Source organism: Ctenopharyngodon idella, chromosome 16, assembly GCF_019924925.1.
Source record: "Ctenopharyngodon idella isolate HZGC_01 chromosome 16, HZGC01, whole genome shotgun sequence".
Taxonomy (NCBI): Eukaryota; Metazoa; Chordata; class Actinopteri; order Cypriniformes; family Xenocyprididae; genus Ctenopharyngodon; species Ctenopharyngodon idella.
This window is the reverse complement of record NC_067235.1, coordinates 6762245-6790046: the sequence shown is the minus strand read 5'-3', so window position 1 is coordinate 6790046 and position 27802 is coordinate 6762245. Positions and strand designations below refer to the sequence as shown.

At 35.8% G+C, this 27802-nt stretch overlaps 1 protein-coding gene across 1 annotated transcript; it reads right to left on the bottom strand.

Moving 5' to 3' along the window:
* Positions 1-943: 943 nt before the first annotated feature.
* On the bottom strand, positions 944-25722 carry LOC127497964 (doublecortin domain-containing protein 2-like). Its single transcript, XM_051866819.1, has 9 exons — positions 24906-25722; positions 22737-22788; positions 18695-18771; positions 17720-17854; positions 16733-16882; positions 16604-16658; positions 16352-16526; positions 2909-2961; positions 944-2149 (listed from the first exon to the last, which is right to left on the bottom strand). The coding sequence occupies exons 1-9, from the start codon at positions 25190-25192 to the stop codon at positions 1727-1729; spliced, it is 1407 nt and encodes a 468-aa protein (XP_051722779.1). The 5' UTR covers positions 25193-25722; the 3' UTR covers positions 944-1726.
* Positions 25723-27802: the final 2080 nt, after the last annotated feature.

Genomic DNA, 27802 nt, shown 5'->3' with positions numbered 1-27802 from the left:
AAAGTCGATATAATCCACCAAATCAGTTAGTTTAACACTTATGGAAATGTCTATAATAGGGTGACCTGTCATTCCTTTTCTTTTTTTTTTTTCAGACTGCAGAAAACCTCTCTAATTACTCTGGTTTATAATTAAAAATAATAATAATAATAATACAAAATATATATAACCCAATTTGAATATTCATAAGGGGTCTAGTATGGTAAAATTAGAGGAATAGTTCACCTAATAATGGAAAAAAAGTGAAACTTTTGGAGAACGTTCATGCTGTTACTCGATATGACTGCTGAAATCATACAAGGCTTTGTGTGAGGAACAGACTCAAAATAAATTTCATTCAGTTCATTATAGAAAACATTAAATCACTTTAGTTTTGCACAGACCTGGTGTATGTGCAAGATGTATGAATGACTTTTATGGTACAAAAATTGAGAAACAAATCTGACACTGTAAGTAAAATAGCAGCCTGGATATTACCCCAAAAATAATGTTGGGAAGTTTGGAACACATGAGAGTGAGTAATAGATAGATTTTCTTTTTTCAGGATGAAATATCCCTTTAACATTACCATGAAATCAAAATGAATAATTATTTTTATTATTATTATTATTTTAAGGATCATTGCAGTATTTATTATTGATTTTTTCTTTTTATTCATGAGCCCTTACAATTTTCAATCAAAATAACTTCCCCTCCCTCTTGCAGCGACATCTCTTCTCTGATGTGTTTTTACTGGTGCGAGGGCGGGACAGCCTGTCACTCACATGAGATCAGCCAATAGCAAACCACAACCATCCAATTAGTTCCCCATGGACAAAAACGAGTGACCTGCTTTCAGCCATTAACCATTAGTGTAATAAACTAACCGTACACAAACACACCAACACAGTACAAACTCTGATGACAGAAGACACACTTAATGAATGAGATATCCAGACAGATCTGTAAAACTTGTCTGTATTTAGATGTATTTAAATATGTATTAAATAATTAACTTTAGCTTTTCATTCAGGACTGATGTTAATCAAACTCAGTTAAACCGGTTAGAATGATAGTATAATAATCATATTGATGACAAATAACTTGACATCACATGTCATAAACAATGGAGGAGATGCTAAAACATGAGGCATGAAATAGAAATCTATATATTTAGCTTTGTTTAAAAAAGGCATCTAAAATAAATATATTTAGCAAACATTACATCTAGCTTAGCAGATATTAGTAGAGTAATGATGTTAAATGGAGAATAGATATTTTCTTAAATCCTGACAGGCTAAGCTATGTTATTAAATCAGTTCACATTGTTATAATCTCAATACAATATTAATAATATAATATGAATAATTTAGTAGTAATCAAAGCATTAATCATTACTCTAAAAGGAATAGTCAACTGAGAAAAGATCATTCTGTCATTATTTACTCATCAGCCAAGTCAAACCTGTAGGACTTTCTGTCTTTGGAACACAAAAATGATATTTTGAAGAATGTGCTGATCTCTCTTTTCCATACAATGTAAGTGAATGAGGAGATATTTAAGCAATTATTCACTGATTATCTTCATTTTGATAATCTTACTTTCATTATATTGGAAACAACAGCCCAGCCCACAAAAAATCTCCTTTTATATTCCGCATAAAAGTCAGGTATGGAACGGCATGAGGGTGAGTAAATAACAGAATGACCATTTCTCGGTGAACTACTACTTTAAGTTTTCTCATCCTTCATTCAGTGTTTGCTGATCCTTCCTCACTGAGATCTGGATTCTCTTCTGTCTTCTCTTCTGTCTTCTCTTCTGAATCTCCCTCATTCTCCGTGTTCTCTTGGTTTTCCTCTTCTGCTCCTTCCACTTGTTTGTCTTCTTCATCCTCTCTATCAGCTTCTCCGTCCTTTGTCTCTTCACTGGTTTCGTTTGCCTCTTGTTCAGATGTCTGTCCCTCATCCTCTATCTCTCTATCCTCTTCTTTCTCTTCTTCCTCTTCTTCCTCTTCTATTTCTTTTTTTTCATCCTCTTGTTTCTTCTCTTCTTCTTCTTCTTCTTCTTCTTCTTCTTCTTCTCCGTCACATGGTGATTCTTCTGTGTTTTGGGCTGGTTCAATTTCTGTTTTAGATGAGTCGTCTATATCTTGACTGGCCTCTGTTGCCTCCTTAATAAAACAACATTCAATTGAGTGTGTGTGTGGGTGGGTGTGTGTATGTGTGTACCTGGTATTCCCTACTTTATGGGGACCAAATGTCCCCACAAGGATAGTAATACCAGTAAATTTTGACTTTATGGGGACATTTATTTTTTGTCCCCATGAGGAAAACAGCTTATAAATCACACTAAATACTAAACGTCCCAAAGTGTTTCAAAAATCTAAAAATGCATAAAGTTTTCTGTGATGAGTAGGTTTAGGGGTAGGGTTAGTGTAGGGGGATAGAATAAAGTTTGTACAGTATACAATAAAGTTTGTACAGTATAAAAATCATTACATCTATGCCCCCATAAAACATGGAAACCAGTGTGTGTGTGTGCACACACACCATCATTCAAAAGTTAGATTTTTCTTTATTTTTTTGTAATAAGTCTCTTCTGCTCAGCATGCAAGGCTGCATTTATTTGATAAAAATAAAGTAAAACAGTAATATTAAAATAAAGTAAAATTATTGTATTTTAATATTACCATATTTTTATCAAATAAATCATCCTTCTAATTTTTTTTTTTATTTATGAAACATATATGTGTCATATATGTTCAGCATATATATATATATATATTATATAGAAACGCTACTTTACACTAGCCAGAAAGGTGAGTTACTTCTGAGTAACTCTGTTATGAAATGAATCATATGTATGCAGATTGGGTTTATGCCAGTCTAGTAAGAGTATTAGAGAGCATGATGAGGTTAGTGCACCTCACCTGCTCGACTGGTGAAGACTTGTCATCCTCTGCACTTCTGTCCTCTCCATCATCTGCACAAACACAGACATAAAAGATAAAACAGCAGCGCCATCCAATGGTCAGGATTAAAACTACAAAGTAATTGCTTCAGGTCAATAGTCACAACTACTTTGCACATTCACACACGGACACATCTGATCATGTATATAAATCCTAATTTGATGCTTCTATGAAAACTTTGATGATAAAGTAAAATGGCTTTCATGCCTTCATGGTTTGCATTTTCAACTGCATCAATAAAATTAGCAAAAGGCCAAAAAATGAAATAAAGAAATTCATATATAGGCCTAATTATATATATAAAAAATATATATATAATATTTATGAAAATTCGTGATTTTATTGGTGAAAGCAACGATGATCAATACGATCATCATTACAGATCTAGTGGTTGAAATGACAGACTTGGATATAGCTTCAGAACTCAAATAAGCAAGTACAGAAATAGGCCTATGTCACACTCCTATTAAAATCTCTCATTAATTAATTACAGAGTCGATTTTTAAATGACCATTAGCTTTTGACGGTTCTGTGTAATTATTTTTGCAAGATTTACAGTCAAACCATTGTACTCTCTAGTAAACAAGAAAATTACACGAGTGTTTTAAATACTTAATGAGCAATAAATCCAAACATTGTGTGTGAAATCAATATACTCTAAATAATTAAACAGCAGAATTAATGCACCTCATATAAGTTCACGCTTTCCCCAATAGTGGCTATAAAAATATTGCTTGTGCAGATGATAGCATTTCACCCAGGCATTTAATGCGTTTCAAATGCAAAACTGATTGAAGTTTAGCAGTGGAGATGAGCCGGCATAGCAATAATGGGCTTCTTTGAATATTTTATGGAAATCGCTCACATTTATTAACTGTAGTCCAAAACCCAGACTGTAAGCAGGACCGCTAATGTAACAATAAACAGTTAAATGTGATTGAGAGAAGGGCTTGTCTCATAAAAATGCTAAATCAAATTAAATAATATTTTAAAACCTTCATTAAAGGCTGTTGGATGGGGGATGGGGGGGGGGTATAAATCCTGACTCGAATGACGCAAGTTTTTGCCGCCTGTTTTTAAGCCTTCATTTCCAGCACAACTGCTGTTGGATAGTAGGTTTTATTTCTCTGCAAATAAATGCGTCTTTCTCTTCAGTCTTGCTTTCTGCCGACTGTGCATGAGAATTACTGTAAGTCACTGTGTAGTGTAAAGACGGCTACGAATTTTGAAGAAATGCAAAGACCAATCACAATTCAGTATCAGTAAATATTACGACATGTGGAGACAGTCAAATTTTAATGTTATGACAACATACTCCAGTAGGGTATCAACATACTTTTGCAGTTGATTGGGTTACATTAAAGGGACAGTTCACCCAAAAATTCTGTCATCATTTACTCAACCTCATGTTGTTCCAAACCTGTATGAGTTTATTTCTTCTGCTGAAATAAGATATTTTAAAGAATGTTGGTAATCTGACAGCGTAACTTCCAGTAATTATAGTGTACCTATAAAGTAAGTAGCCTATGTGTAAGTAAAGGGGAACAATATGTAAAGTCTTGGGAATAAAGGGGTAACAACCAGGAAAATAACAAATTATTTATACTGTAAGTATTTTAGAACTAAGGGGTACTTATACTATTATGATAGACAACAATCTTACGTTTGGGAGCAATTTAGCGAGAACATACACTGTGCACCTTTTTGTAATAATAGTGTAATAATATATAAAGGCTTTTTTTTAAACTTGCGGGGTAGGCTACATATCAGTGCATTTACACAGTATTTTGTTTTTATTGCAAAAGTGCACTGATTGAGTTGTTTCAAGGCAAGTAAAACTACAATATTGCAATTTTTTTAATACTGGGGAAATATACTCTTGTTTGATGTAGTCACAGAGTAAGTATGACATTGCGGGCTGTAAATTAAAGTAGAGCTTGTTACACTCTGGTTTCATGTAGTTACAGGGTAAGTACAATAAAAACACATGTATACATACAATCTGATATCACTTGGAAACCTTTATTTGAAAAACAACTTATTTCAAAACAGATTTACAGCACTTATTCATTTCTCTTGATTGGCTTCCTCCTCCTTCTGTTCCTCTTCTACTTTTTCTTTCTTTAAATTCTGTATGTATTATCCTGTAAGAAAATACAGCACACCCAGAAATGTCCTCACCATTTACTCATCTTTTACCCTCATGCAATCCAAGATGTATATGACTTTCCTTCTTCAGATGAACACAAAGGTTTTTTAGAAAAATAAATAATCTCTGGGAATGCTTTATAATGCAAGCTCATGTGTTCCTAAAAGTCGAAGCATCAAACAGCTCATATAGTAATAACTACAGTAATCCATACGACCCCAAAGGATGAATCAATGTCTTCTGAAGTGAAACGATAAGTGTTTGCAAGAAAAATACCAAACATTTTACATTTTTAAACTAGACTAAAGCTTCTGAACAACTGTCACCTGCACGTGCATGAGAGGGTTGAGAGTTCATGCTTGACAAAACTTGAGGCAAGTAAGTGCGCCGAGAAACTTATGCAAAAAGTCACGCGAATATCGAATGCCATTCGTTTTTTTTTTTTTTAATTACTACTCAAAACAAAATACACAGAATAACAGATAATAATAATGAGAAACAGACAAGACAGAAAAACAGATGGAACTCATGTGAAACTCGCGCGAGAACGCCATTAAAGCTTAAAGCTTTACGTTGCTTATTACAACGTGCTTCATCAAACATGAAGACGACTCTCATGCACATGCTGGTGAACGTTGGTTGGAAGTGAAAAGATGAGTAAATCATGAGAACATTTCTGGGTGTACTGTATTTTCTTTTAATACATAATACAGAATAGCAAATAGGATTCCTTTTTAATTAAGATTCATCAGTGGAAAGACTGAAAAAGAAGAAAAGGAACAAGAGCAGGAAGGAAGCCAAGCAAGAGAGAAAAAAAGGACAAAACGTGCTACTTTCTGTCAAGACTTTATAATTTGAAATGAAAAGTTGATTTAAAAAAATAAATAAATAAATGAATAAGAAATGTTGTAAACCAGTTTTGAATTAAGTTGCTTTTTAAATAAAGGTTTCGGATTTCGGATATCAGATTGTGTGTATTTTTATTGTACTTACCCTGTAACTACATGAAACAAGAGGGTAACAAGCACCACTTTAATTTACAGCCCGCAATGTCATACTTACCCTGTAACTACATGAAACGAGGGTAACAAGCACCACTTTAATTTACAATCCGCAAATGTAATACTTACCCTGTAACTATGGAACAAGAGTATATTTCCCCTAGTATATGTACCCCTTCACTGTCCCTTTAAAGCCTAGGACACACCAAGCCGACTTCAAAAAACTAGTGGTGACGAAAACCGATGGTGTTGTTGCCTTGCTTTGGATGCATCTGGACCAAAAATCTGCGCTTGAACACAGCACAGATTACAACTGACTGCAAACTAGCACGTGCGTGTAAAGAATTAACTTTCTATATCAGCAGTTATCAATAGTCTATATTTGTCATTCAAAAGGAGAAACTGAAACAAGGAAATGAGATATGCACAGATATACGAAACATAAACAAAGCAGTGCCTGCTTACCATTTTGAATATCAGTTATGTTGATAACTTTCTTCATTTTAACCAGCTCATGTTGTTATGAAAATATTCACGTTTTGGCATGCTCGGGTTGGATAATGTAACATTAGACCAGTCCTCTGTCTGTGCTGTCTTGACTTACTTGTTCTCTTTCATCACTTTCACTTTAATTGTGAATCTAAACTGAACATCCAATCAGAGTTCCCACTGTCACCGACGGCCCAGACACTGATTCAACATGCTGAATCGGGCAAACTGCCACCAACGTGAACCCGATGTATGAAACATATGCACTGCAAAAACTAGCCCGACAGATGCTCGCAGATGGCCCGACGTTGACCGACTGTCGGCTTGGTGTGTCCCAGCCTTAAGAACTGCAAACATTTTTTATATTAGTTTTCTGAAATGTTATGTTTAAATATGCAAATTAGGCATTATCTAATTAAATATGCACTAATTTGCATACATTTCCAAAACAGATATCTCAAAGCCAGGTTCAAAAATCTTGTTTTGTTGACAGGTTTTTACAGAGGAAATTTAAGACATATCTTTTTATTCACTTAAAAAAAAAAAAAAAAAAAAAAACGTCAACAGCCAGAAAGACACATTTTCACCACATTTTTAGAAATAAAATGTATGTAAGTGCTGCTAAAGTGGAGATTTCTGACTTTAAAGGTATGTATTGTAATTTAAATCTACAGATACAAATAGATAAATAATGTTTTCTTTCCACTAGTCTGAAACACGTTATGAAAAGCCAAACATATAGGCCAAAATCTCAAAATTGAACAGTTGCTGAAAAAATGTCTTGCCTTAAATGTACTAAAAGGAGCCAGGTTTACAAAAAACAACAATCTAAAGCATACATAACCATAACCAAAATGATCTAGGCTACAGTCTTAGCAGTTCAGGCAGAATCAACCACACAAGTTTAACACTTAGTGTTAGAGGTTTAGAACGAACTCTGAGCAGAGTGATTGAAGAACATCATCTACTCCATTCATAGCTAGAAATGAACACTTTCACAAAAGACACAAGTGGTGACAAGTAAACAAAGCAGCACTGCACTTATGAAGTGAGATGTGTATTTGAAAGACTCGTGTCAGGTGTTCAGCACTTCTCGGCCGATTTTACACAAAAGACCGAGAGCTCCAGCGGTGATGTGAAGAACTCACACATGTGAAGCTGTTAAGGCAGTCATTGGTTGCTAGGCACTCGGCCAATCTTTTTAACTCCCGCGGGCCGGAGAAGAACAAGTCCTGCTGTTTACACACTATAGATGAGGTATTTATGGATTATTTTAATAAAGACCTCCTAAGGCTCGCTATAGCTTTCTCTCATCCACATAATGTTACCAAGCAAACTACACAACCAACGAGACAGAGCATCAGAACCACTCCGCCGTCATGAATTCTGCTTTACATCACTGTTTATGACAAGCTTTACTTTCGTTCTTAGACCACGTGATGCATAATGTATGCAATGCAAATCAATTACAGCAGAAGTGATTGAGCCAAACATGAGAACATGGTAATAAAATGTGCAAATGCGATTGGTATGCATGCACCTGGCATCAAATGTGTTGAATGATTTTGCTCTTATGCAAACGAGGACAAAAACATGTGCTGCTCCAGAGGCAACCAATCACATTCATAACCTCATCAAAGCTGATAGTGTATGAAATATGTATGACAGAAACAGTTTAATCACAGATGATAAAATTTCACTTTTACAATTTGAGGTTGCTATGCACTTGGTAAAAATTGCATGTTGTTTTTTGATTTAGTCTTGCCCTGAAAAAGCTGTTTCACATAACAGATGTTTACAGACAAAACAATAGCTGAATTTATTAAAGAAAACCTGTTCAAAAGTTTACATACCTTTAATTCTTAATACTCTGTGTCATTACCTGATGAAACGTGGTATGTGTGATGTTTTGTGATAGTGTTCATGAGCCTCTGTTTGTCCTGAGTAGTTTTCTTTGGTTTTCTGAGCTACACTGAGCTACAGTGCTTATAAAACAACTATTAGTATATTAGTAATAGTATTGGTATATTAGCAACGCGAGCATTGGTGACATTACAGTTAGATGCTTTTCTGTGATGTTGATTTTAATAGTCATTTGAATTTAAATCGTAATGAATTCTACTGCAGATAATGTAAAGTGTGTTCCTTCATTCAAGCAGAGATCTGAGCCATATCTACAGACCAAACAATCAGAGAGACCCTTTTTACACCAGACTGGAAGAAAACACCTAGCATTACCCTAGAATCCACCCATAGCACCTTAGCAACAGCACAGCATCACCCACAACACAACAGCATTGTCTTCAGAAAAACGTTCAAATCTAGTTTGATCTACTTTTGTTCTAATGGCATTAATGGAGTTTATAATGCAGGAACAGTAGCAGAAATAAAAACTGAAAAATAATGATATTGGACGCATCAGTCCCTCAAAGCCATTAATCTCTCAGGTCAAGTGCAACTCTATAAATGTGCTAAAATATTTTTCTCAACATGCTCCACATTTAGTCTACAGACTAAAACGACTGAATATTATTTCTTTCTCTTAATCCAATAAGCCTCCTTCAAAGGATCAAAAAAATTATTTTTTTTTTTTCCAGCCTGGTTGGCATGCAGGATAAGGATGTAATGTTTTTATGGCAATTCATGAGGAAGTGACATGAAAACAGCACAGCGCTCAGACACGCTCGCTTACAGATAGACCTGTCTGCTCAGACGTGCAGTTCCAGCATTTGTTTTTCCCTCATAAGTGAAGACTGCTGGGAAGCATTAAGAAGACGTACTGATTGGCTAATTCGCTTTGGCAGTGTCACCTTTTTCTATCCAAGCCGGCCCGGGGGAAAATATTAAATCATGTTGTTTGCTTATAAAAGCAGCTTTTAACACGCTGATAGCCAGATTAATGAGTGAGCTTGTAATCATAGGCTGCAGCAGTGTCATAAACACATGGCTGTAACGCTGTCCTCTACAATAAATGAAGATGAGAGATCAACCAAACGGCCACCTTCAGCTGCGACTGACCTTGCGGAGATGAAATTTACCAGCTAAAAGGGCTTTTCATTGTGCTGCATGATGTTGATGGCAACAAAATTGCTCTTACAAGGTTAAACTATATAAAGATTGTGCAAACAGGATGAATAAAGAAGGCAAAACTGAGAAAACCAACAGAGACATGATTTCTTAATAGGTGAAAGCCTTGAAATGCAACAATGACCATAATGACAGTATTATCATTCTCAAAAACATCATGTCTAATCGTTAAAAAGCCAAACAATATACTTCCACTAAAGCTTCTAAGGTGCCATTAAAAAGACAAATGTAACCTTCAGTCTATTGGCAGGCTTATTACAGAATAGGAATGTGCACGGTGAAAGAGACCTATTCAACATAAGGTGTTTTGTTACACCTCTATAAAGCACAAGGGCAAAGTAACCATGATGATCTGTGGCTCTTGTGCGAACATTTCCAGATTTGTACTACACTGTGATTATTTGCATTGTTCTGAAAAAAAATGTGAGTGATAGTCGCTTAATACCAAAGTAAAACTGCCAATATCTCTATTATATTGTGTATATCTCAACATTGAGAACAAATGCAGAATAGACCCCTAACCTCATACATCAGCACATAGTCTTAACATACATCCCATCTGGATGACAGCAGAGCTGTTTAATCAATTTATTCACCTATAATAGTGACATGAAGCTGGTATAACTCACAATAGAAGTCATTGCCTGGATTTTGAGTCTTTCATGGCCTTAACACTGCATAATCAGTATGAATCACTCTGCAATGGGGCTTAATTGGGAATATTTTAAGGCACAGTTTTGGTGGAAAGCAATTTGCCACTTCTGACAAAAATAAATCACCATGTTTTTAGTGGGAGGACTGTATAAAATCACACTGATTATCACCTCCTCCTTGTCTAAGTGCATACAAAAACCGGGGGCGGGTTAATCAGTCCTGACTTTCATTCGCCGGAGTGTTTTCTTGCATTCCTGTTGATTTGTCAGAGGCAGACAGGAGACTCCTATAAGAGCGCTGTTACCAGCGAGCAGCAAACCCACCAAGGCAATTGTCCAAGCTCCGCCCAGCAACTATTACACGGGCCTCCATCTTGGCCAATCATGTACAGCAGCCTCTTTCAGAAGAATTTCAACAGCCATTTCTGAAAAACTTCCTCCAAAACATCATACATTCAGGGGCCTGATTCAAAACCACACAATAACTCAGCCCTAAGCTTAATTGTAAACATGAATATTTCATACATCATTTAAAGAAAAATATGATTTGATTTAGTCAGCAGACAGTGAGGAGTGAGTCCGTCACCCACTGCTGTAAGGGATATACTGATTTCACCAGTAACTGACTTTACACTATTTGTATCATCACTCCCCTTGTCTGTGTTTGTTCCAGACGGACTGTCAGTCTCTGTGTTAGTGGTGGTGATTTTATAGTGATCATTTTTGCAGGTACATAGTTACACAAGTGGGTGGCAACAAATGACTTTGAGTCTTTATGAGTGAGTCATTGAATCATTCATTCAACCGATTCGTTCAAGACTGCAGCCGCATACAAAATATGCATAATTCCCTACTATATTGTAGGTGAAAAGCAGTATGTGAAAAGAGTAGTATGTCCGAAATCACAGTATTCATATACGCTGTAGAAAATTATTTTTCAATGTTATAAATAAAAAGATTATTAGAGTATGTTTTACATGAAAATACAATTTCAGTTTTTCTGCTTAAAAAAATAATGTTTCACTTGCCTGTTCTTTGTAAACATTCGTGAAAATTACTAGCATTTTCTGAACGGAAATCCTACCATGGTGGTGGAAAAAAAAAACAAAACAAATATATATACTTTTTAATTCCCCAAAGAAGCTTCATTCAGTCATTGAATGATTCACTCAACCGAAGCATTCAAAAATTCTGATTCATTCAAGAATGAAACAAGTGCTTAGATTGTTTAAACATTTTTAAACATGAACTATTTGTATGACAGAATTTAAATTTTATTTTTTACAACAAAAAAGGTGTATGTCTGTAATTTCTAAAAACAGGTTTTCCTGAACACTTTCCTTGTCAACAACATGGTCAGACAATTTGCCATGTCAGGCTGGTTGGGATGCTCAATCAAACAGAGTTTTAATTTCTTGCTTATAGATGTCTCTGAATATTAAGGTAGGATAGGATAAAGTATTTTACAATTAAAAAAACCTCACAGACTTCACCATTAATTGTTCATCTCAGAAGCTGCACATTCATACTGTTATGTTTTAGAAGCGGTCTATATATGATATTAATAATGATTAATATCATATTATTCACATAAAAAAAAAAAAAAAAATAGGTACTACTCTGCTACAGTTTACGTTCTGGTACATTTAATACTAATGAGATTGCGCTGGTAAGGACACAAGGAAAAGACTGTGTGACAAGAAAATGACATTTCTACATTTAAAGAAGGATCTGACTCCCTCTTCCAAATCCTCTTTTATTCTCTTGTCTCTCGCCTCTGGTTCAGATATTGCATTACTGCCATCACTGCAGGCCATGATCTAATTAGAAGCGAGCAAGACTTTAGCACTTGTCACATCTCAGTCTGTTCGGAGGTGCTGAAAGACCTCAGACACAGACACACACACACGCACACACACACACACACACACACACACACACACACACACACACACACACGTTCTGATCAGTGAAGTGAGGCACAGAGAGAGGCACCTTAATGGCCTATTTCAGCATTATTACAGTATTGTGGATGGATTGTCACGAGGAGCCCTGAGATACTGAACTGTGAAAGCTATCAGCGGCTCTTGTACATCTCCACGCTCTTCTGATCCCTCCCTGTCATTACTGGAGTGGGACGGAGCCACAGCAATTTCCCCTTGATTCCTCCTTCCCTCTCTCAAACACAACCACACATCCTCACTCTACTCCAGAACCCTCTCTGACTTCATTACGCCATGTGATTGGAGAATTTGCCCTACATTCGTTTAACACTTGTGCCATCTGTTAGACTCCCTCGTTAATGGTGTCAGATCTTCTGCAAATCATTGATATTCAAATGTATGCACATAGCGTTATATTCCAGCACATAGTTTCCTGCCTTCTAATGCACGGTTTATTTATCAAAGAGGGATATTCATCAGTGTAAGAGATACAAAATGTTTTGCCTGCATTGAGAGCTGCGCTTTAAGACTGTGCTTTACTCTGAACAAAACAGCCTTTACGATTCATTGGCATTTTAAATGAATGCGTCAGTTTAATAATAACAATAATAATTTAAAACTAATCAAGGAGTACTCTGTAATTTGTTCATCATTTAAAAGTTTTATACCTAAAGAAATTTACAGTACTTTTGAAGTACATTTTAAAAAAAAAGTCCCACTTTATAGGTGTCTTTAACTATTATGGACTTACATAAAAAATATGTACTTATTGTGTTGTGCTGCTATTGAGGTGCAATACGGGTAAGGTTAAGGACAGAACAGGTGGTATGGGTAGGTTTAAGGGTGGGTTAAAGGGTAAGGGTAAACAATGTAATTATAGATGTAATTACAGAAATTAATTAATTACATGCAGGTATTTTTTTTTAAACATAAGCACATAGAAACATGTATGCACACAATCAGTGCATTGTATGAAATTAATAATTTAAATGGGTAACACTTTATTTTAAGGTGTCTTTGTTACACTGTAATTATACATTTAAGTACTGAGTAATATTAAGTAACTACATGTACTTACTATAGGGTTAGGATTAGGGTTTGGTTTAGGGTTAGCTGCATGTAATTAGGCATAATTTATAGTTATTACTATAGTAACTACATGTAACATTGTGACACTACATGTGACACTTTAAAATAAAGCGTTACCTTTGAATGTTACATTGTTAAAATTTTTGGCAGGCACTTTTATCCAAAGCGACTTGTGTTGCATTGAAGGTATAGTACACAGTTTATATATGCCTTGACATTGCTATTCCTATTACTATTTGAGATAGAGTATAAGACAGTATAAGACATATTAACTGAGAAAAATGACGATACACCTTTAAATTGAATTTTAAATTATAAAACTATATATTTGAACATTTTGTTTAGAACATGTATTAAGAAAGTAAATATTAAATAGGGTCCATTTTGATTTTTTTATGTTGATTTTAAATGACTTCTACCGCCCGTTGTAACAAATTCAGCATGTGATGTTTCTGTTCTCTTGGCTTTTAATTCAAATGAACTTGTTTCACACTTCACATACAGATTTGTAACAATGCTGACGTTATGTTTAAAATTATTTTGTCTTGAACCCGTGTCAAGACAATTCTAACATTAATGGATTTTTACTGCTCACTTCAACACAATTAAAATTTCCTTATAATTTACTCACCCCATGTCATCCAAGATGTTTATGTCTTTCTTTCTTCAGTTAAAAAGAAATTAAGGTTTTTGAGGAAAACATTCCAGCATTTTTCTCCATATAGTTGACTTCACAGGGGTATGACGGGTTGAAGGTCAAAATTGCAGTTTCAGTGCAGCTTCAAAAGGGCTCTACTTTTTAGACACTGGATCGGTACTTTCGCTTACGTCACGCATGACCTTTCCAATGTGATTACGTAATAAGTGGCACATTGCAGAGCAGTGCAAGTGCATTTGTGGTTAAAAAGGATATAATTTTTTTTTTTTTTTTAGAAAATGACCGATCATTTTGCTAGACAAGACCCTTATTCCTTGTCTGGGATCGTGTAGAGCCCTCTGAAGCTGGATTGAAACTGCAATTTGGACCCATTGTACCCCAGTGAAGTACACTATATGGAGAAAAATCCTGGAATGCTTTCCTCAAAAACCTTCATTTCTTTTCGACTGAAGAAAGAAAGACATACGCATCTTGGATGGCACGGGGGTAAGTAAATTATCAGGAAATTTTAATTCTGAAGTGAACTAATCCTTTAATATTAGATTCAGTGTTAAATTTGAGCACAGATCTGTATTTTCACTTCCTGATGACAAATAATAACAACCAGCTCCAGTAAAACATTGGACTAGTCAGTGCAGAAGATTACATCAGGCAACTAAACTCCCTGGTTCTGTAATCCTATATCCTGCATGAAGGAATCAAATAGAGACATTTATCCTGCGACACTGGAAACTTCATTAATTTACAATTTGATATGGTCAAACTGACTCACTATTACCACTTGTTTATTGGCTTGATTCTGTCATACACACTGAAATCACCACCTAAAATGACCTTGGTGAATATGTTCCTGGCTTAAGTCCTCATTCATAAAATAATCAGAACAAATGTCTGTGTAAAATCACAACAGATTACGAAAGAACCGTTTTTACATAGAAATACATCCTGCTCGACCCAAGAAACGAAAGCTCCCCCTGAAAGCGTGAAGAACAGAAGAGATGTGCTTTTGTTGACTTCATTGCCATGGAGATTTAATAGGCTTGTTTCAGACACCTGGGTACCAGCAGGACCTCGAGTGCTAATGAGGGAGAGACGCTTCTACACTAACTACAGACACTGCTCAATATGTGACACCTCCTCACTACCAAGCCTCTTATTCCTGAGCTTTATTTTCACCACATCAATTTAAGTATGAATCAAATTTCGTTCATAATCTGGAGCGTGACTAATAGCATTTGCGGGCGATCTCTGAAAGGGCTCTCTTTGCACTGAAATGTCATCATTCGGTGAGATGTTCTGGAAAGAGACACGTGCAGTCAAGCATGGCGCTGATCGCACACTGCCGGCTGCAATCTGAGGACACATGATGATGATGATGATGATGATGATGATGTAATCCCTCTCATGCCACAGCAAGAGCATGAGCAACACACTCACAGAACACCAGTGCCACCTCTTGGACACACAGGGAAGCGCATTATATAAGCATCACTGAATTACATCATCGTAATCCAGACAATAGTGGCTGCTGAGACACTTGGGTACAGACACACATGCAAAGAAAGACATGATGAAAGCTGTCAAAGACAACAAAAACTAGATAGTAATAGTGATAGATTATGCATCTTTACAGTTAAATCAATCAGTGTTAAACCTATTTATATTGATTCAGTTAGTAACATTTGTCATGAGACAGTGACAAGCTAAAGGTACATTTTGTTCTTACAATGTACATAAACTACTGTTCAAAAGTTTAGGGTCAGTAAGATTTTTTAATAGAAATTATTACTTTTATTCAACAAAGATGCATTAAATTGATCAAAAATGACAAAAGACCTTTATAAAGTTATAAAATATTTATATTTCAAATAAATGCTGTTCTTTCTATTTATCAATGAAGAAGAACAACGGTTTTCAACATTGATAATAATGAGAAATGTTTCTTAAGCCGCAAATCAGCATATTAGAATGATTTCTGAAGGATCATGTGACTCTGAAGACTGGAGTAATGATGCTGAAAATTCAACTTTACAATAACAGGAATTTTTTTTTTTTTTTTTTTTAAATAAATTGTACAAAACAGTTGTAAATTTGTAATAATATCATACAAAATGACTGTTTTTACTGTATTTTTTATTAAAAATGAAGCCCTGGTGAGCATAAGAGACTTCTTTCAAAAACATTTTTAAAAATTTTACAGACCCAAAACTTTAGAAAACTAGTGTATGTAGTTGTACATGCTGTGTTCCTGTTTTGGACAGACAAATGTCTAAATATGAATTTCTTCATTGATTTCAGATTTTCTACTGATGGTCAAACGTGTGTCTCTTACCATTGTCCTGAGCCTCATTAGACGCTGTGAGTTCGCTCCTCTTCTTGCGTATGCTCATGAGTCTGGCCTGAGAGATCTCTCTGACCATAGACGACAGCTGTTCTTTGGAGCTCTGGTCCGGAGGAATGCTCTTCTCCTGTCCATACTCAGACTTACTGAGATGATGGTTCCCTACCTGACAACAGAAATATTCAACAATTTAACATATGAATACCCAACGCAAAATCTTTTATTTTTTGTTTTTGTACTCACATCTCCATTTTGTCGTCTGTATTTGTATATAGGTGGTAGTGATGCTGCTTTTGACCTAGAATCACATTCAATTACAATCTGTTTAAAAACAGGCTTCACTGCATTGAAAATACTGTGTCTTTCTCTTACCCGTTCATTCGCTTTATGCCTATGGGTTTACTGAACAGGAGGTCACTGTAAGGAAGCTTTTTAAATTTGTCTCGGCCAACAGCAACATAAAACTGTCCATTTTCTAACTCCTTTCCATCCATAACAAGAGTCCCTTCAAATGTGTAGAGGCTGCAACAGAAGATGTTAAAGGCTAAATTAAGTAAATATTGCTTAGATGACACATTAATACTGTCTTTTCCCAAATGAGGAAAGGGCACTTATCATCTAAAGGACTTTTCATGAAGCTTTTCAGGCTTGTACAGTCCATCTAACAAAAATATGTTTTAAGAACGTTTTGCTAACGTTCCCTCCCATTAAGTTATGAAAACAATTTCTGAATGTTGTCTGAAGATTCAAAATGTCCAGTTTTTTAAATGTTTTAAAAACATTTCTTGGTCATGCAAATGTTTAGGGAATGTTTCCATTTTATCATTTTGCAAACATTACATTACATTATTACAATCAAAATAGAAATTTTTATAGAAAAAAAAAAAAAAAAAACCTTTCCATGAACGATGTATAAATAATGTTTTTTATGCTAACTTTTTGAAAACATTATTAAAGACCAGATAACTTCAAATGATCATTCTATTAACGTTCCTGGAAAAATGTTTGTTCATAACTTTGAGAGAACCTTGCCAGAGCGTTAGCCATAGTTCTGAGAATGCTGGGAGTGTCCTGGAGAAGCACAATAATGAAAGTAAATTATGGTCTAAATTCCGAAATATCTGAAATGATGTCATTTTTTAAATTGCTCTTAAAAATAAATAAATAAATAAATAAATAACTCAAGTGCACAAGAGTCAACCTCTGATTTTAATGAGCAACTGCCAGCAGCATTAGGTAAAAAACAGCTAGTACTTTTTTTCCCTTCTGGGAAAAAAAAAAAAAAAAAAAAAAATCCTTTAGAAGCCAATTCATGAACATGAATTCTGACTAATATAAACTAAATTAACTTTTATGTACCTCCGCACACCCCCCACAATTCGCAGGCCCATTTTCTCTGTGATCATCTCCAGAATCCGCTCAAACTGGCCAATCACACGGCTGGGAATCAGAAGCCTCACCGCTGGATTCAGGACATCTCCATTTGCCACAACACTGAGTACACAGAAAAACAAATTTACATTTATATTACAAATGTATATTTGTAACATTGTAGATGTACAAAGAAACAAAATGAATGAATACAGTACATCCATTCATAAATAGAAAACACATACAGTTCATACATACACATAGAGCGCTGGTTCATTAGTTGCTTAAAAGAATAGTTCATCAAAATGAAAATTCTTCCCAAACATCCAACTTCCTGTTTGATTATTTATTTATTTAGGTGTTTTTTCCCTTTCAAAACTTGACTGCTGTTGTTACTATAAGCTATCACTGTGTGCAAAGAGCTGCAAAATTCCTCCAAAAATATACTTAAAAAACAGCATAATGGGTTTGGAACAACAGGAGGGAGTATAAATAATGGCAGAATTTTCATTTTTGAGTGAACTGCTTAGGCTTTTAAGTGCCCCACAGAGATATTTGATTAAATCTGAAAAAAAGAAAAGAAAAACAAAACCCACAACACAAATGCTGCTTTTAGACACTAATCCCCAGTTTCACAGACAAGGCTTGAGCCTAGTGCCAGACTAAAATGCATGTTTGAGCTGATTTAACGGAAAGCAACTTGCACTGGCTTATCTTAAAATATGTCAGTGCCATAGTTTTGTCTCAAGATACACACCAGTAATGTTTTTTTCTAAGGCACATTTAAGTAAAAGTTACTTAAATGTACTAATTGAACTAAGGACTAATCCTGTCTTAATCTAAGACCTGTCTGTGAAACCAGGCCTAAGGTTCAAAGGTTTGCAGTAATGCTGACTAAACAATTATGGATTGAAGTGTGTCTAAATTTCAGGACTATAAAATAAAGAAATAAACAGTACTTACAATATTGCACAGGGTTCTTTGATGGGTTTGAGGAATCTGGCAGACACTATCACACGACTCTGAGGAACAGGTTTCAACTGCACATAGGAAAAAGATTTAAATGTATGTAACACACAATAACAGTATTAATCTACTCATGGTACTCTGAATCTCATGTTTGGTTTCCCTTTAAAAAGTTAATCAAAAGTTAAAGGTTTTAAAAATTAAATATGGAAATGAATTCCATTGAGCAAGGCACCTAACCCCCACTCACTTCCTGGGCGCCACAGCAAAAATGGCTGCCCACTGCTCCGGGTGTGTGTGTCCATGGTTTACTTTGTGTGTTCACTACTCACTACTCCAAATGTGTGTGTGCGCTAACTTGGATGGGTTAAATGCAGAGGACAAATTCTGAGTGTGGGATACCATACTTGGCCTTCACATGTCACTTTCACTTTTTTCACTTTAGTTCCAGTCTCTGTGAAGCCCCTCCTTCCAAAAAGCACAATGTGCTCTGATTGGTCGGCTGGACCAAATGTTTTGTGATTGGTCAACCACTTTGAGCGTGTTCGGAAACATCTCGCCCATTACCATAACTGTGAGTTTCAACACACTACTAACGCAACTCAACCAGGCCTCGCATGTGCCTTGGGCGGGAATTTTTAAATGAGGAATATTGTGATGTGTACATTCCCAGAAGAAAACTCAAGACAACAATTGAGGCATTTCAGGCAATTCAGAAACATTGTGCACTGATAAAGAGAATAACTCCCTTTGGAGTGACTTTGTGCTTTGTAACTTTGTAGACCTTTTTCATGTTCAAACAGCAACATTATGCACTAAAGGAAGATGAAAAAAAAAAAAAAAACAATAGTTAAAAGGTATGCTGAATTGTATTTCTTCAAGCACACTTACTAACAAGTTTCGTATCCTCCTGAGAACCAGAAAAAAAAAAAAAAAAACCTTTTGTGAATTTAGTATTTTTTCATGTCATTACATTGCTTAGAGCATGAGAAAAAATAGAAAAATAACATGTTTGAAAATTATTGAATTATGTCCTCTGTAGTGGACACCAGGGCTAATTTAAAAAAAAAAAAAAAAAAAGACGTGAATAGACAAATAGGCAAAAACAATAGGATTTTTTTTTACATCACCAATCAATTTTTAGATTTCAGGATTTTTTATACAAACCTTTGTATAAAGATGATTCTCAACTATGTTATGAAAGATATAACGGAATGATTTGATATACCATTTTGCTTTATGCAATATGTGTGTAAAACAGCCACAAGTGTGTTTTCCTATTATATTCAATCTATACAGGGTTTTTCCTGCATAGAGAATTACGAGACGGCCAGCTCCATTAAATTCTGTGCTGCCTCTGGCTGTCGAGTGTCGACAAAACTCAGACAGGCAGTCACATGCTCAGATACCCCTTTACCATGGTTCCATTGTGGCTTCCCGGCCTTTGTCCATTCTCGAAGCGTCCCGCCCATCCACCACTGCAGAAAATGGGGTTCCAGGCCGGAAAGACCACTTTCACTCTGGCCCTACAACTTGCTGGCCTCGAACGGAGCCGCTCAGGACATTCTGCGAGAGCGTGAACTTTTATTTTAAATATTCATTTAAAAGCAGTCTACTTAAGTGTGATATGTTATTATACCATCATGCTTAACACTGAGAATTTGAATAATTGTTTGATCAGGTGCAGATATCTAAATCAGAGAAAATCTTAGGTTTGGATTTGGATGATGTTAGAGCTGATCCGCACATCTCTAGCACACAAGCCCTATAGAGCCCTTTAAAGTTCAGGTACAAGACTTTTTCTTTGTTCAATTTGCACACTGAAGATGGGTTGGAGCTTTGATCTCTCAAAGTGCACCAGATTAATGAATTTATCTTTAAAATGTACAAAATTTTTATAAATCCTATAGGGACAGAGGTACACCCACCACAGAAAACAGAATCCTGTGGGAAACACTGTATGGCAGTGTTCTCAAAATAAAAATCTTATTATCTTCATATTAAAATACCTAAAATACATGCTTGTAAAAAGTGTTTTCTTCTGTCGTGGTCAGGATTTTACCACCTCCGCCTCATTTTGAGCCAGGAAAAACCCTGCTATACATTGTATCTAATTTGCATATTAATATGTTCTTGGGGCAACATGTAATGAAAAAAGAAGTGTAATAATGGGGGTAATAATTGGCAAGATTTTCATAATAATATCTAATATTTCATAGGAATATTGAAATATAATTTCTTTCCCTATTCACTTGTTGCGTCTCTCAAAATGCCTAATGAACATGCTTTAAGTCCTGGTGTCTTCTACAGTGGACATGTATGAAATCGATGTCCTGTTTCGTAACAGAAAGTCATATTTTGATTTGAAACCCCATAACGTTTTCCTGGGATGTTGATTTATATCACATAATTTGAAAATTAGTCAAATTTAAATGATAATTACAAAATATTATCATTTTCCATAAGAGTGTTAAATTTGATCGCTACATTAATGCAAGTCATATTTAAAGACCAAGGAGAGGCAGTTGACGCTGTGAAACTTCCAAACATTTGGTATCTCTGAAAAGCCCTGAATGTGCTCTTTACAAGACATCTAGACTTAAAACTGTGACATGTATGTTGTCAGAGAAATTCACTAAAATATAATGTCCACTACAGAGGACAAAAGTCTATTCCTGGGTCCCAGGAGGATAGGGTGGTTAAAATAAAAATGATAAGTCCACTACCCTACAGCAGAAACACAACTGTATTAGTTTATCAGCTTTTGTAACTGATAGGTAATGTTGAATCTGTTTTTTTTTTTACACTTTACAATTGAATCTAAGAAAATAAATAGGAAACTGCATTGAGCAGACAGTAGAAAACACGGCCTCAAGACATGAAATGTGAGAGCTGCTCACTTGCTGTCAGGGTCAGATGCGAGTTCGATTAACCAGTGTGTTTAAGTGAGGGCCTTGCTCAGTTCAACCCAAACACAGACAGACAACTGCTCTCATCTAGTGTTTCAGTGTCTCTCGGGCCCCTGCCGTATCCCCTGGTAACCCCACAGGCGCTTGTGTAAATAGCAGAGGGACGGTGAGTCTTTGGGACGCTGCCAGGCCAAAGCAGCCGCTCTAATTGAGACAATCAGGAGCCAGTAGCTAGGAACAAAGTGTGGCCCTCATCGTAAATGAACTGGCCTGTTCAATCTTGCCTAATGATGATTAGGACATTGTATCACCAATTACCAAGGCAACAGTCATTTAGTTCACCGCAATAACAAAGTGGGCTCTGAGCAGGTGTGACGATACTCACTCTCTTTGCTTCAGAGAGTTCATAAAATTTTAAGACTGTTGTAAAGTCCCTGTGCTCGTTTTCTTTCTTTCTTTTCATTCTTCTCTTCTTTGACTAGTCTTGAGTACAGCGGGAGTATATGAAGTGTCATTCAGTCTCCGGAGAGCTTTGTTTGCACATTGGGTCAGAGCCATTGACTTAAATATGCATCCAAGGAGGTGGATAATAATTCACAGGTTAATAATTCATTGCCAAATGAGCCGACAACAAAGTGATTCTTCCCAGACGACAACGCAGACGGTGTGTGTGTCTAAACATTACACCTCGCTTAGGTAGTTTTTCTTGAATGCTAAAAGCAGGTGCGATATGCTGAACTAGCACACTAATGGACTAGACATACATGTGAAGGGACCTGCATGCTATACTTTTCCTTTAAACATATACCTTGAAAAAAAGAATGTGTTTAGAAAAAACATGTTCTTAAATCATTTGCTTTGTTTGCAATGTCTAAATCTAAAGGGGTCTTTAGTGTTCTGGTACATAGCTACAGTAGTCCTCTGGGACACGTGGATGAACATATATACCCAGCTGAACCCATTAACAACCAACCTAGTGTAGTGACTGACTGCTATACACTGAATGTTTGTGCTCTGTTCTTAATTAAAGGGATCAGCAGTGTTTTATATAGGAGTTGAGTTTGTATTCATCATATAGACACATACACAGATTTCAGCTGTACAAATAAAGTGTAAATATTTGTCCTTACCACTCCATTGGGCTGAAGCGTTCTTTTCTTCCTGGTTCCTATCTGTAAATAACTAGAAAGCAAGATAAATTACTTTCCCCCCTTTCACATTGCAAAGTAAAAGATTATTTGCAGATTTTGCGAAGCTCCTATTAGTTGCCATAAAACATTTAATTAATGAAAGTTAAAATGTGTTTGATCTAAAAGTTCATGCTTAAATACGTGAAATTAGTTATCTATATTTTTATTACAACTTTATGAAACTAAAATTTTATTTTTTTTTAAAATTGGATCAGAAAGTGAAGGCAAAGCATCATCATTTGTCCACCATACAACTTTCATTCTAAAAGTGCATCCCAGGATGCACTTCATGAAGTTGGTTGATTAATGTTGACTCTGACTCTGCAGTTTTCATTTGTGCCCCGTTTTGATCACTGCATCATTCCCAGACTTTCAATTGTGCTATTACAGAGTTTTCGTAACTTTGCTGCCATTGTAAAATATGGAAAATTGAGAATCAGTTGATGTATGTGTAAATGTGTGACTGGTAGTGTAAATGTCCTCATGGCATATTTAGGTTTGATCAGGCAAGGTTAAGATATACATTTACATGCACACAAGTAATACATTCGGATAGCTCAACTGGATTGAAAAGGCTTCATTTAAACACCTCTATCCGAGAGAGAGAAAAAAAAAAAAAAAACATTAGACAATGTCCAACTAAAACATTTCAGAAAGAAACGTTTCATGAGCGATGTATAGGCCTAAACGTGTTTTTATGCTAACATTTGAGAACATTATGAAAGACTAACATTACTGGAAGAATGTTTGCTCATATAGGGCCCTATGAAATCTGTTTTTATTTTTTCCCAAATTCCGTTTTTTCCGTTTTAATTTTTCTAGATTCCGTTTTTTCCATTTTAATTTTTTGGACTCGATTTTAATGGTTAAATGAAATTTTAATAATCAAAAAGAACGTCTAATTAATTGAATTCTTAAAAACATCAAATTTATTAATTAAAAAATGTATTTTTAAGAATTTTTTGTTTTGTTTTTTTCAGAAATTCTGTTGTGTATTTTAATTTTTCTGGCAATCAAATGAATGGATAACATTAATTTAATTTATCTTTTAATCATGAAATTAAACTTTTTTTATCAAACAAAGTGCTGCACAACAGACCTTTACTGTGGAATGGAAGAAAAACTCAGATTGTTCCTTAAAAATATAGTTTTAATAATTTATTACGTCTATTAGTGTTAGTATTATTATTACATTGAAATGTATCTAAATTCTACTGTACAACAGTAATATGTTTCTGTAAAGTTAAATTGAACTTTTATTTTGACGTTGCCAAGAGCTTTGAGTTTCTGTGTGTTTATGGTATGACCATAGATTTTCTCAAACAAAGCGGTAAAATGCTGATGAAGTGACTCAGAGCAGCTCTGGAGATGAATTTTGTGCGTTCATGTCCTCATATAGTGAGGCGACAGAGGGTGAAAACACCGCGAGCGTCACACGTGCTTCAGTGTGTGTGTGTGTGGTAAATGAAACTGCGCTTCTGCGCCATTAATTTCAGAGACACACAGACATGTAGAATACATATGTAAATAGTCTTTTTGCGGTTTAATATTCACAGACACTAGTCTATATCGCGATTTAAATTAAGTGTACTGACCTGCTTTTTATTCATTCATCAAAAAATTTGACAAATTCCGTGACATTCCGCGTTATATAATGAATTTTATTTTTATGATTGGATTCCGCGATTCCGTCCGCGTTTTCTGCATCGCGGAAATCATATAGGGCCCTACTCATAACGTTGAGAGAACATTGCTAAAACGTTTGTCAAAGTTCTGAGAACGTTGCTTGATAACTGTTAGATCTCTCCGTGATCGCGATTATGGCCACCTGCCCAGCTAACAAAAATATGTTGTAAGGACGTTTTACTAATGTTAATATTAATAAGTTATGAAAACGCTATTTCTGAGTGTTCTCGGAACGTTGAAAACATCCAGATTTGTCCTAACGTTTCGAGAACATTATTAAAGACAGTTCCCAACCGTTACTGGAAGAACGTTTGTTTATAACTATGAGAGAACCTTGAACGCTCTGAGAACATTCATAGATAGATAGATAGATAGATAGATAGATAGATAGATAGATAGATAGATAGGTTTAAGGTGTCTTACTCTATCTTTTTGAACTTCTCTCGTCCAGCAGCCACATACTGTTCTCCGCTCCTCAGGTGCTCCAGTGAGTCTATCCGATGTCCCGCTTTGGGCGTGTAGATGTTCCTCACAGCTCCAAACGGAGCCCGGACTCCACCAGTCACCTCCCGCAGCAGCGTGTCGAAGGTCGAAACCCTCTTCGCGTTGATCACCAAACGCCTGGGCTCGTAATACGGATCCCCATTCCGATAGAAATATATATTTTTCACTTCAGGTTGAGACAGAAAGTTTGGCTTCTCCACACTCATGGCCACAAAAGGTGAAAGTTATCAAAGTAAAGAAGTTAGAGCGCAATGCTGTTATATCTCCAGTGTAGTGCCGCAGTGCATATAATCCTCATGGTCGAAGCGACATGCATGTTTGATCAACAAATCAACATTCTGTTACGCAACAGTAAGCCAACAAACAAAATTGGGAAAAAAATCTCGTGGAATTTCCGCAAATAAAACTTTAAAACGGGATGTTCATATCATGATGCTATAAAGATGCAAAGCGCAGGCTAAACAGAAAGATGCTGAATAGCTGCGTTGCAGCGCACGTGAAGCGGACACACAGGCATCTCACGCACTAAACGCCTGTCCGCAATGGTCATGGTAACTCTTGTGTTCTTTCCAGCGGTTTCTATAGTGACATTACAATCTTAAAGCCCGCTGATACCACACTGCACTAACTCAAGAGACTCGACATTATATATGGCAAGCCGTTTTAACATTTAGCAATCTACCATAAAACAATTTGCTATCTGACACTAGTATTTATTCAATTGGTAGTCAGAGACAAGTTTCATATTTTACAAACTGCACATTTTTGCCATTGAATTATATGGGGATCTGACCACTTCTGACTAATATAACTACTTAATAAAGTTAGTGAGTTTCTTAAAAACCATCCCAATAGTCACAGGTATCCCATTTAATAGTACTTTTTAGACTTATTAGATACTGCCCATGAATGAGACACTCGTATTAATCCCACTAATAAACATTTGTAAATATTAGTAAAATTTATTATCTTAGTCTACCATTTTATAATTTAATTTCAAATCTTATTAAAGGGATAGTTCACCCAAAAATGAAAATTTTGATGTTTATCTGCTTACCCCCAGGGCTTTCAAGATGTAGGTGACCTTGTTTGTTCAGTAGAACACAAATGATGATTTTTAACTCCAACCGTTGCAGTCTGTCAGTCTTATAATGCATGTCAATGGGAACTCAATCTATAAGAGTCAAAAAAACACGCACAGACAAATCCAAATTAAACCCTGCGGCTCACGACGACACATTGATGTCCTAAGACACGAAACGATCGGTTTGTGCGAGAAACCAAACAGTATTTATATCATTTTTTTTTTTACCTCTAATACACCACTATGTCTAACTGCCTTGCGCACGGCATCCGGTGTGTGAGGCGTGTATGCGCTCTGGCGTAGTTTAAAGGATTAGTCCACTTTCAAATAAAATTTTCCTGATAATTTACTCACCCCCATGTCATCCAAGATGTTCATGTCTTTCTTTCTTCGGTCGAAAAGAAATGAAGGTTTTTGATGAAAACATTCCAGGATTATTCTCCTTATAGTGGACTTCAATGGTCTCTCCAAACGGTTGAAGGTCAAAATTACAGTTTCAGAGCAGCTTCAAAGGGCTTAAAATGATACCAGACGAAGAATAAGGGTCTTATCTAGAGAAACGATCGGTCATTTTCTAAAAAAAATTTAAATGTATATACTTTGTATAAACAAATGATCGCCTTCAAAGTGGTTCCGCCAAAACAGCACTTCCGTATTCTTCAAAAAGCTTACGCTGTATGACCTACGTCTTCCCTATTCTACTTACGGAAAAAACGGAACTGGCACCGCGTTCGTTCCGTAGGTTGAATAGGGAAGGCGTAGGACATACAGCGTAAGCTTTTTGAAGAATACGGAAAGCGGAAGCACGTGCAATGCGATCATTTGTGTTTGTATTTGTATTTTCTTTTTAGAAAATGACTGATCGTTTTGCTAGATAAGACCCTTATTCCTCGTCCGGTATCGTTTAAAGCCCTTTGAAGCTGCTCTGAAACTGTAATTTTGACCTTCAACCGTTTGGAGAGACCATTGAAGTCCACTATAAGGAGAATAATCCTGGAATGTTTTCATCAAAAACCTTCATTTCTTTTCGACCGAAGAAAGAAAGACATGAACATCTTGGATGACATGGGGGTGAGTAAATTATCAGGAAAATTTTATTTGAAAGTGGACTAATCCTTTAAACTACGCCAGAGCGCGTACACACCTCACGCACTGGATGCCGTGCGCAAGGCAGTTGGACGGTGGTGTATTAGAGGTAAAAAATGATATAAATACTGTTCGGTTTCTCGCACAAACCGATCGTTTCGTGTCTTAGGACATCAATGTGTCGTCACGAGCCGCATGGTTTAATCTGGATTTGTCTGTGCATGTTTTTTTAACTCTTATAGATTGAGTTCCCATTGACATTATACGACTGACAGACTGCAACGGTCGGACTTAAAAATCATCATTTGTGTTCTACTGAAGAAACAAAGTCACCTACATCTTGGATGCCATGGGGGTAAGCAGATAAACATCAAATTTTCATTTTTGGGTGAACTATCCCTTTAAGATAAAAATGTGACTAAGAAAACATATGGAATACATACTAGTGCCTAAAAATAGACATTTATTTTATTAATGTCTTTTCATTTGTTGCTAGGAAAACTTTAATATATCATGAAATTATTTGAAAAATACAAAAAAAAACAAAAAATGTGTTTGTTGTTAGCAGAATACCTAAGTACCTAATGAATAGTTACGGTCAAAGTTAGGCCATAGTATGTGCAAGCTCAGTTAGTTCTAGCATTGG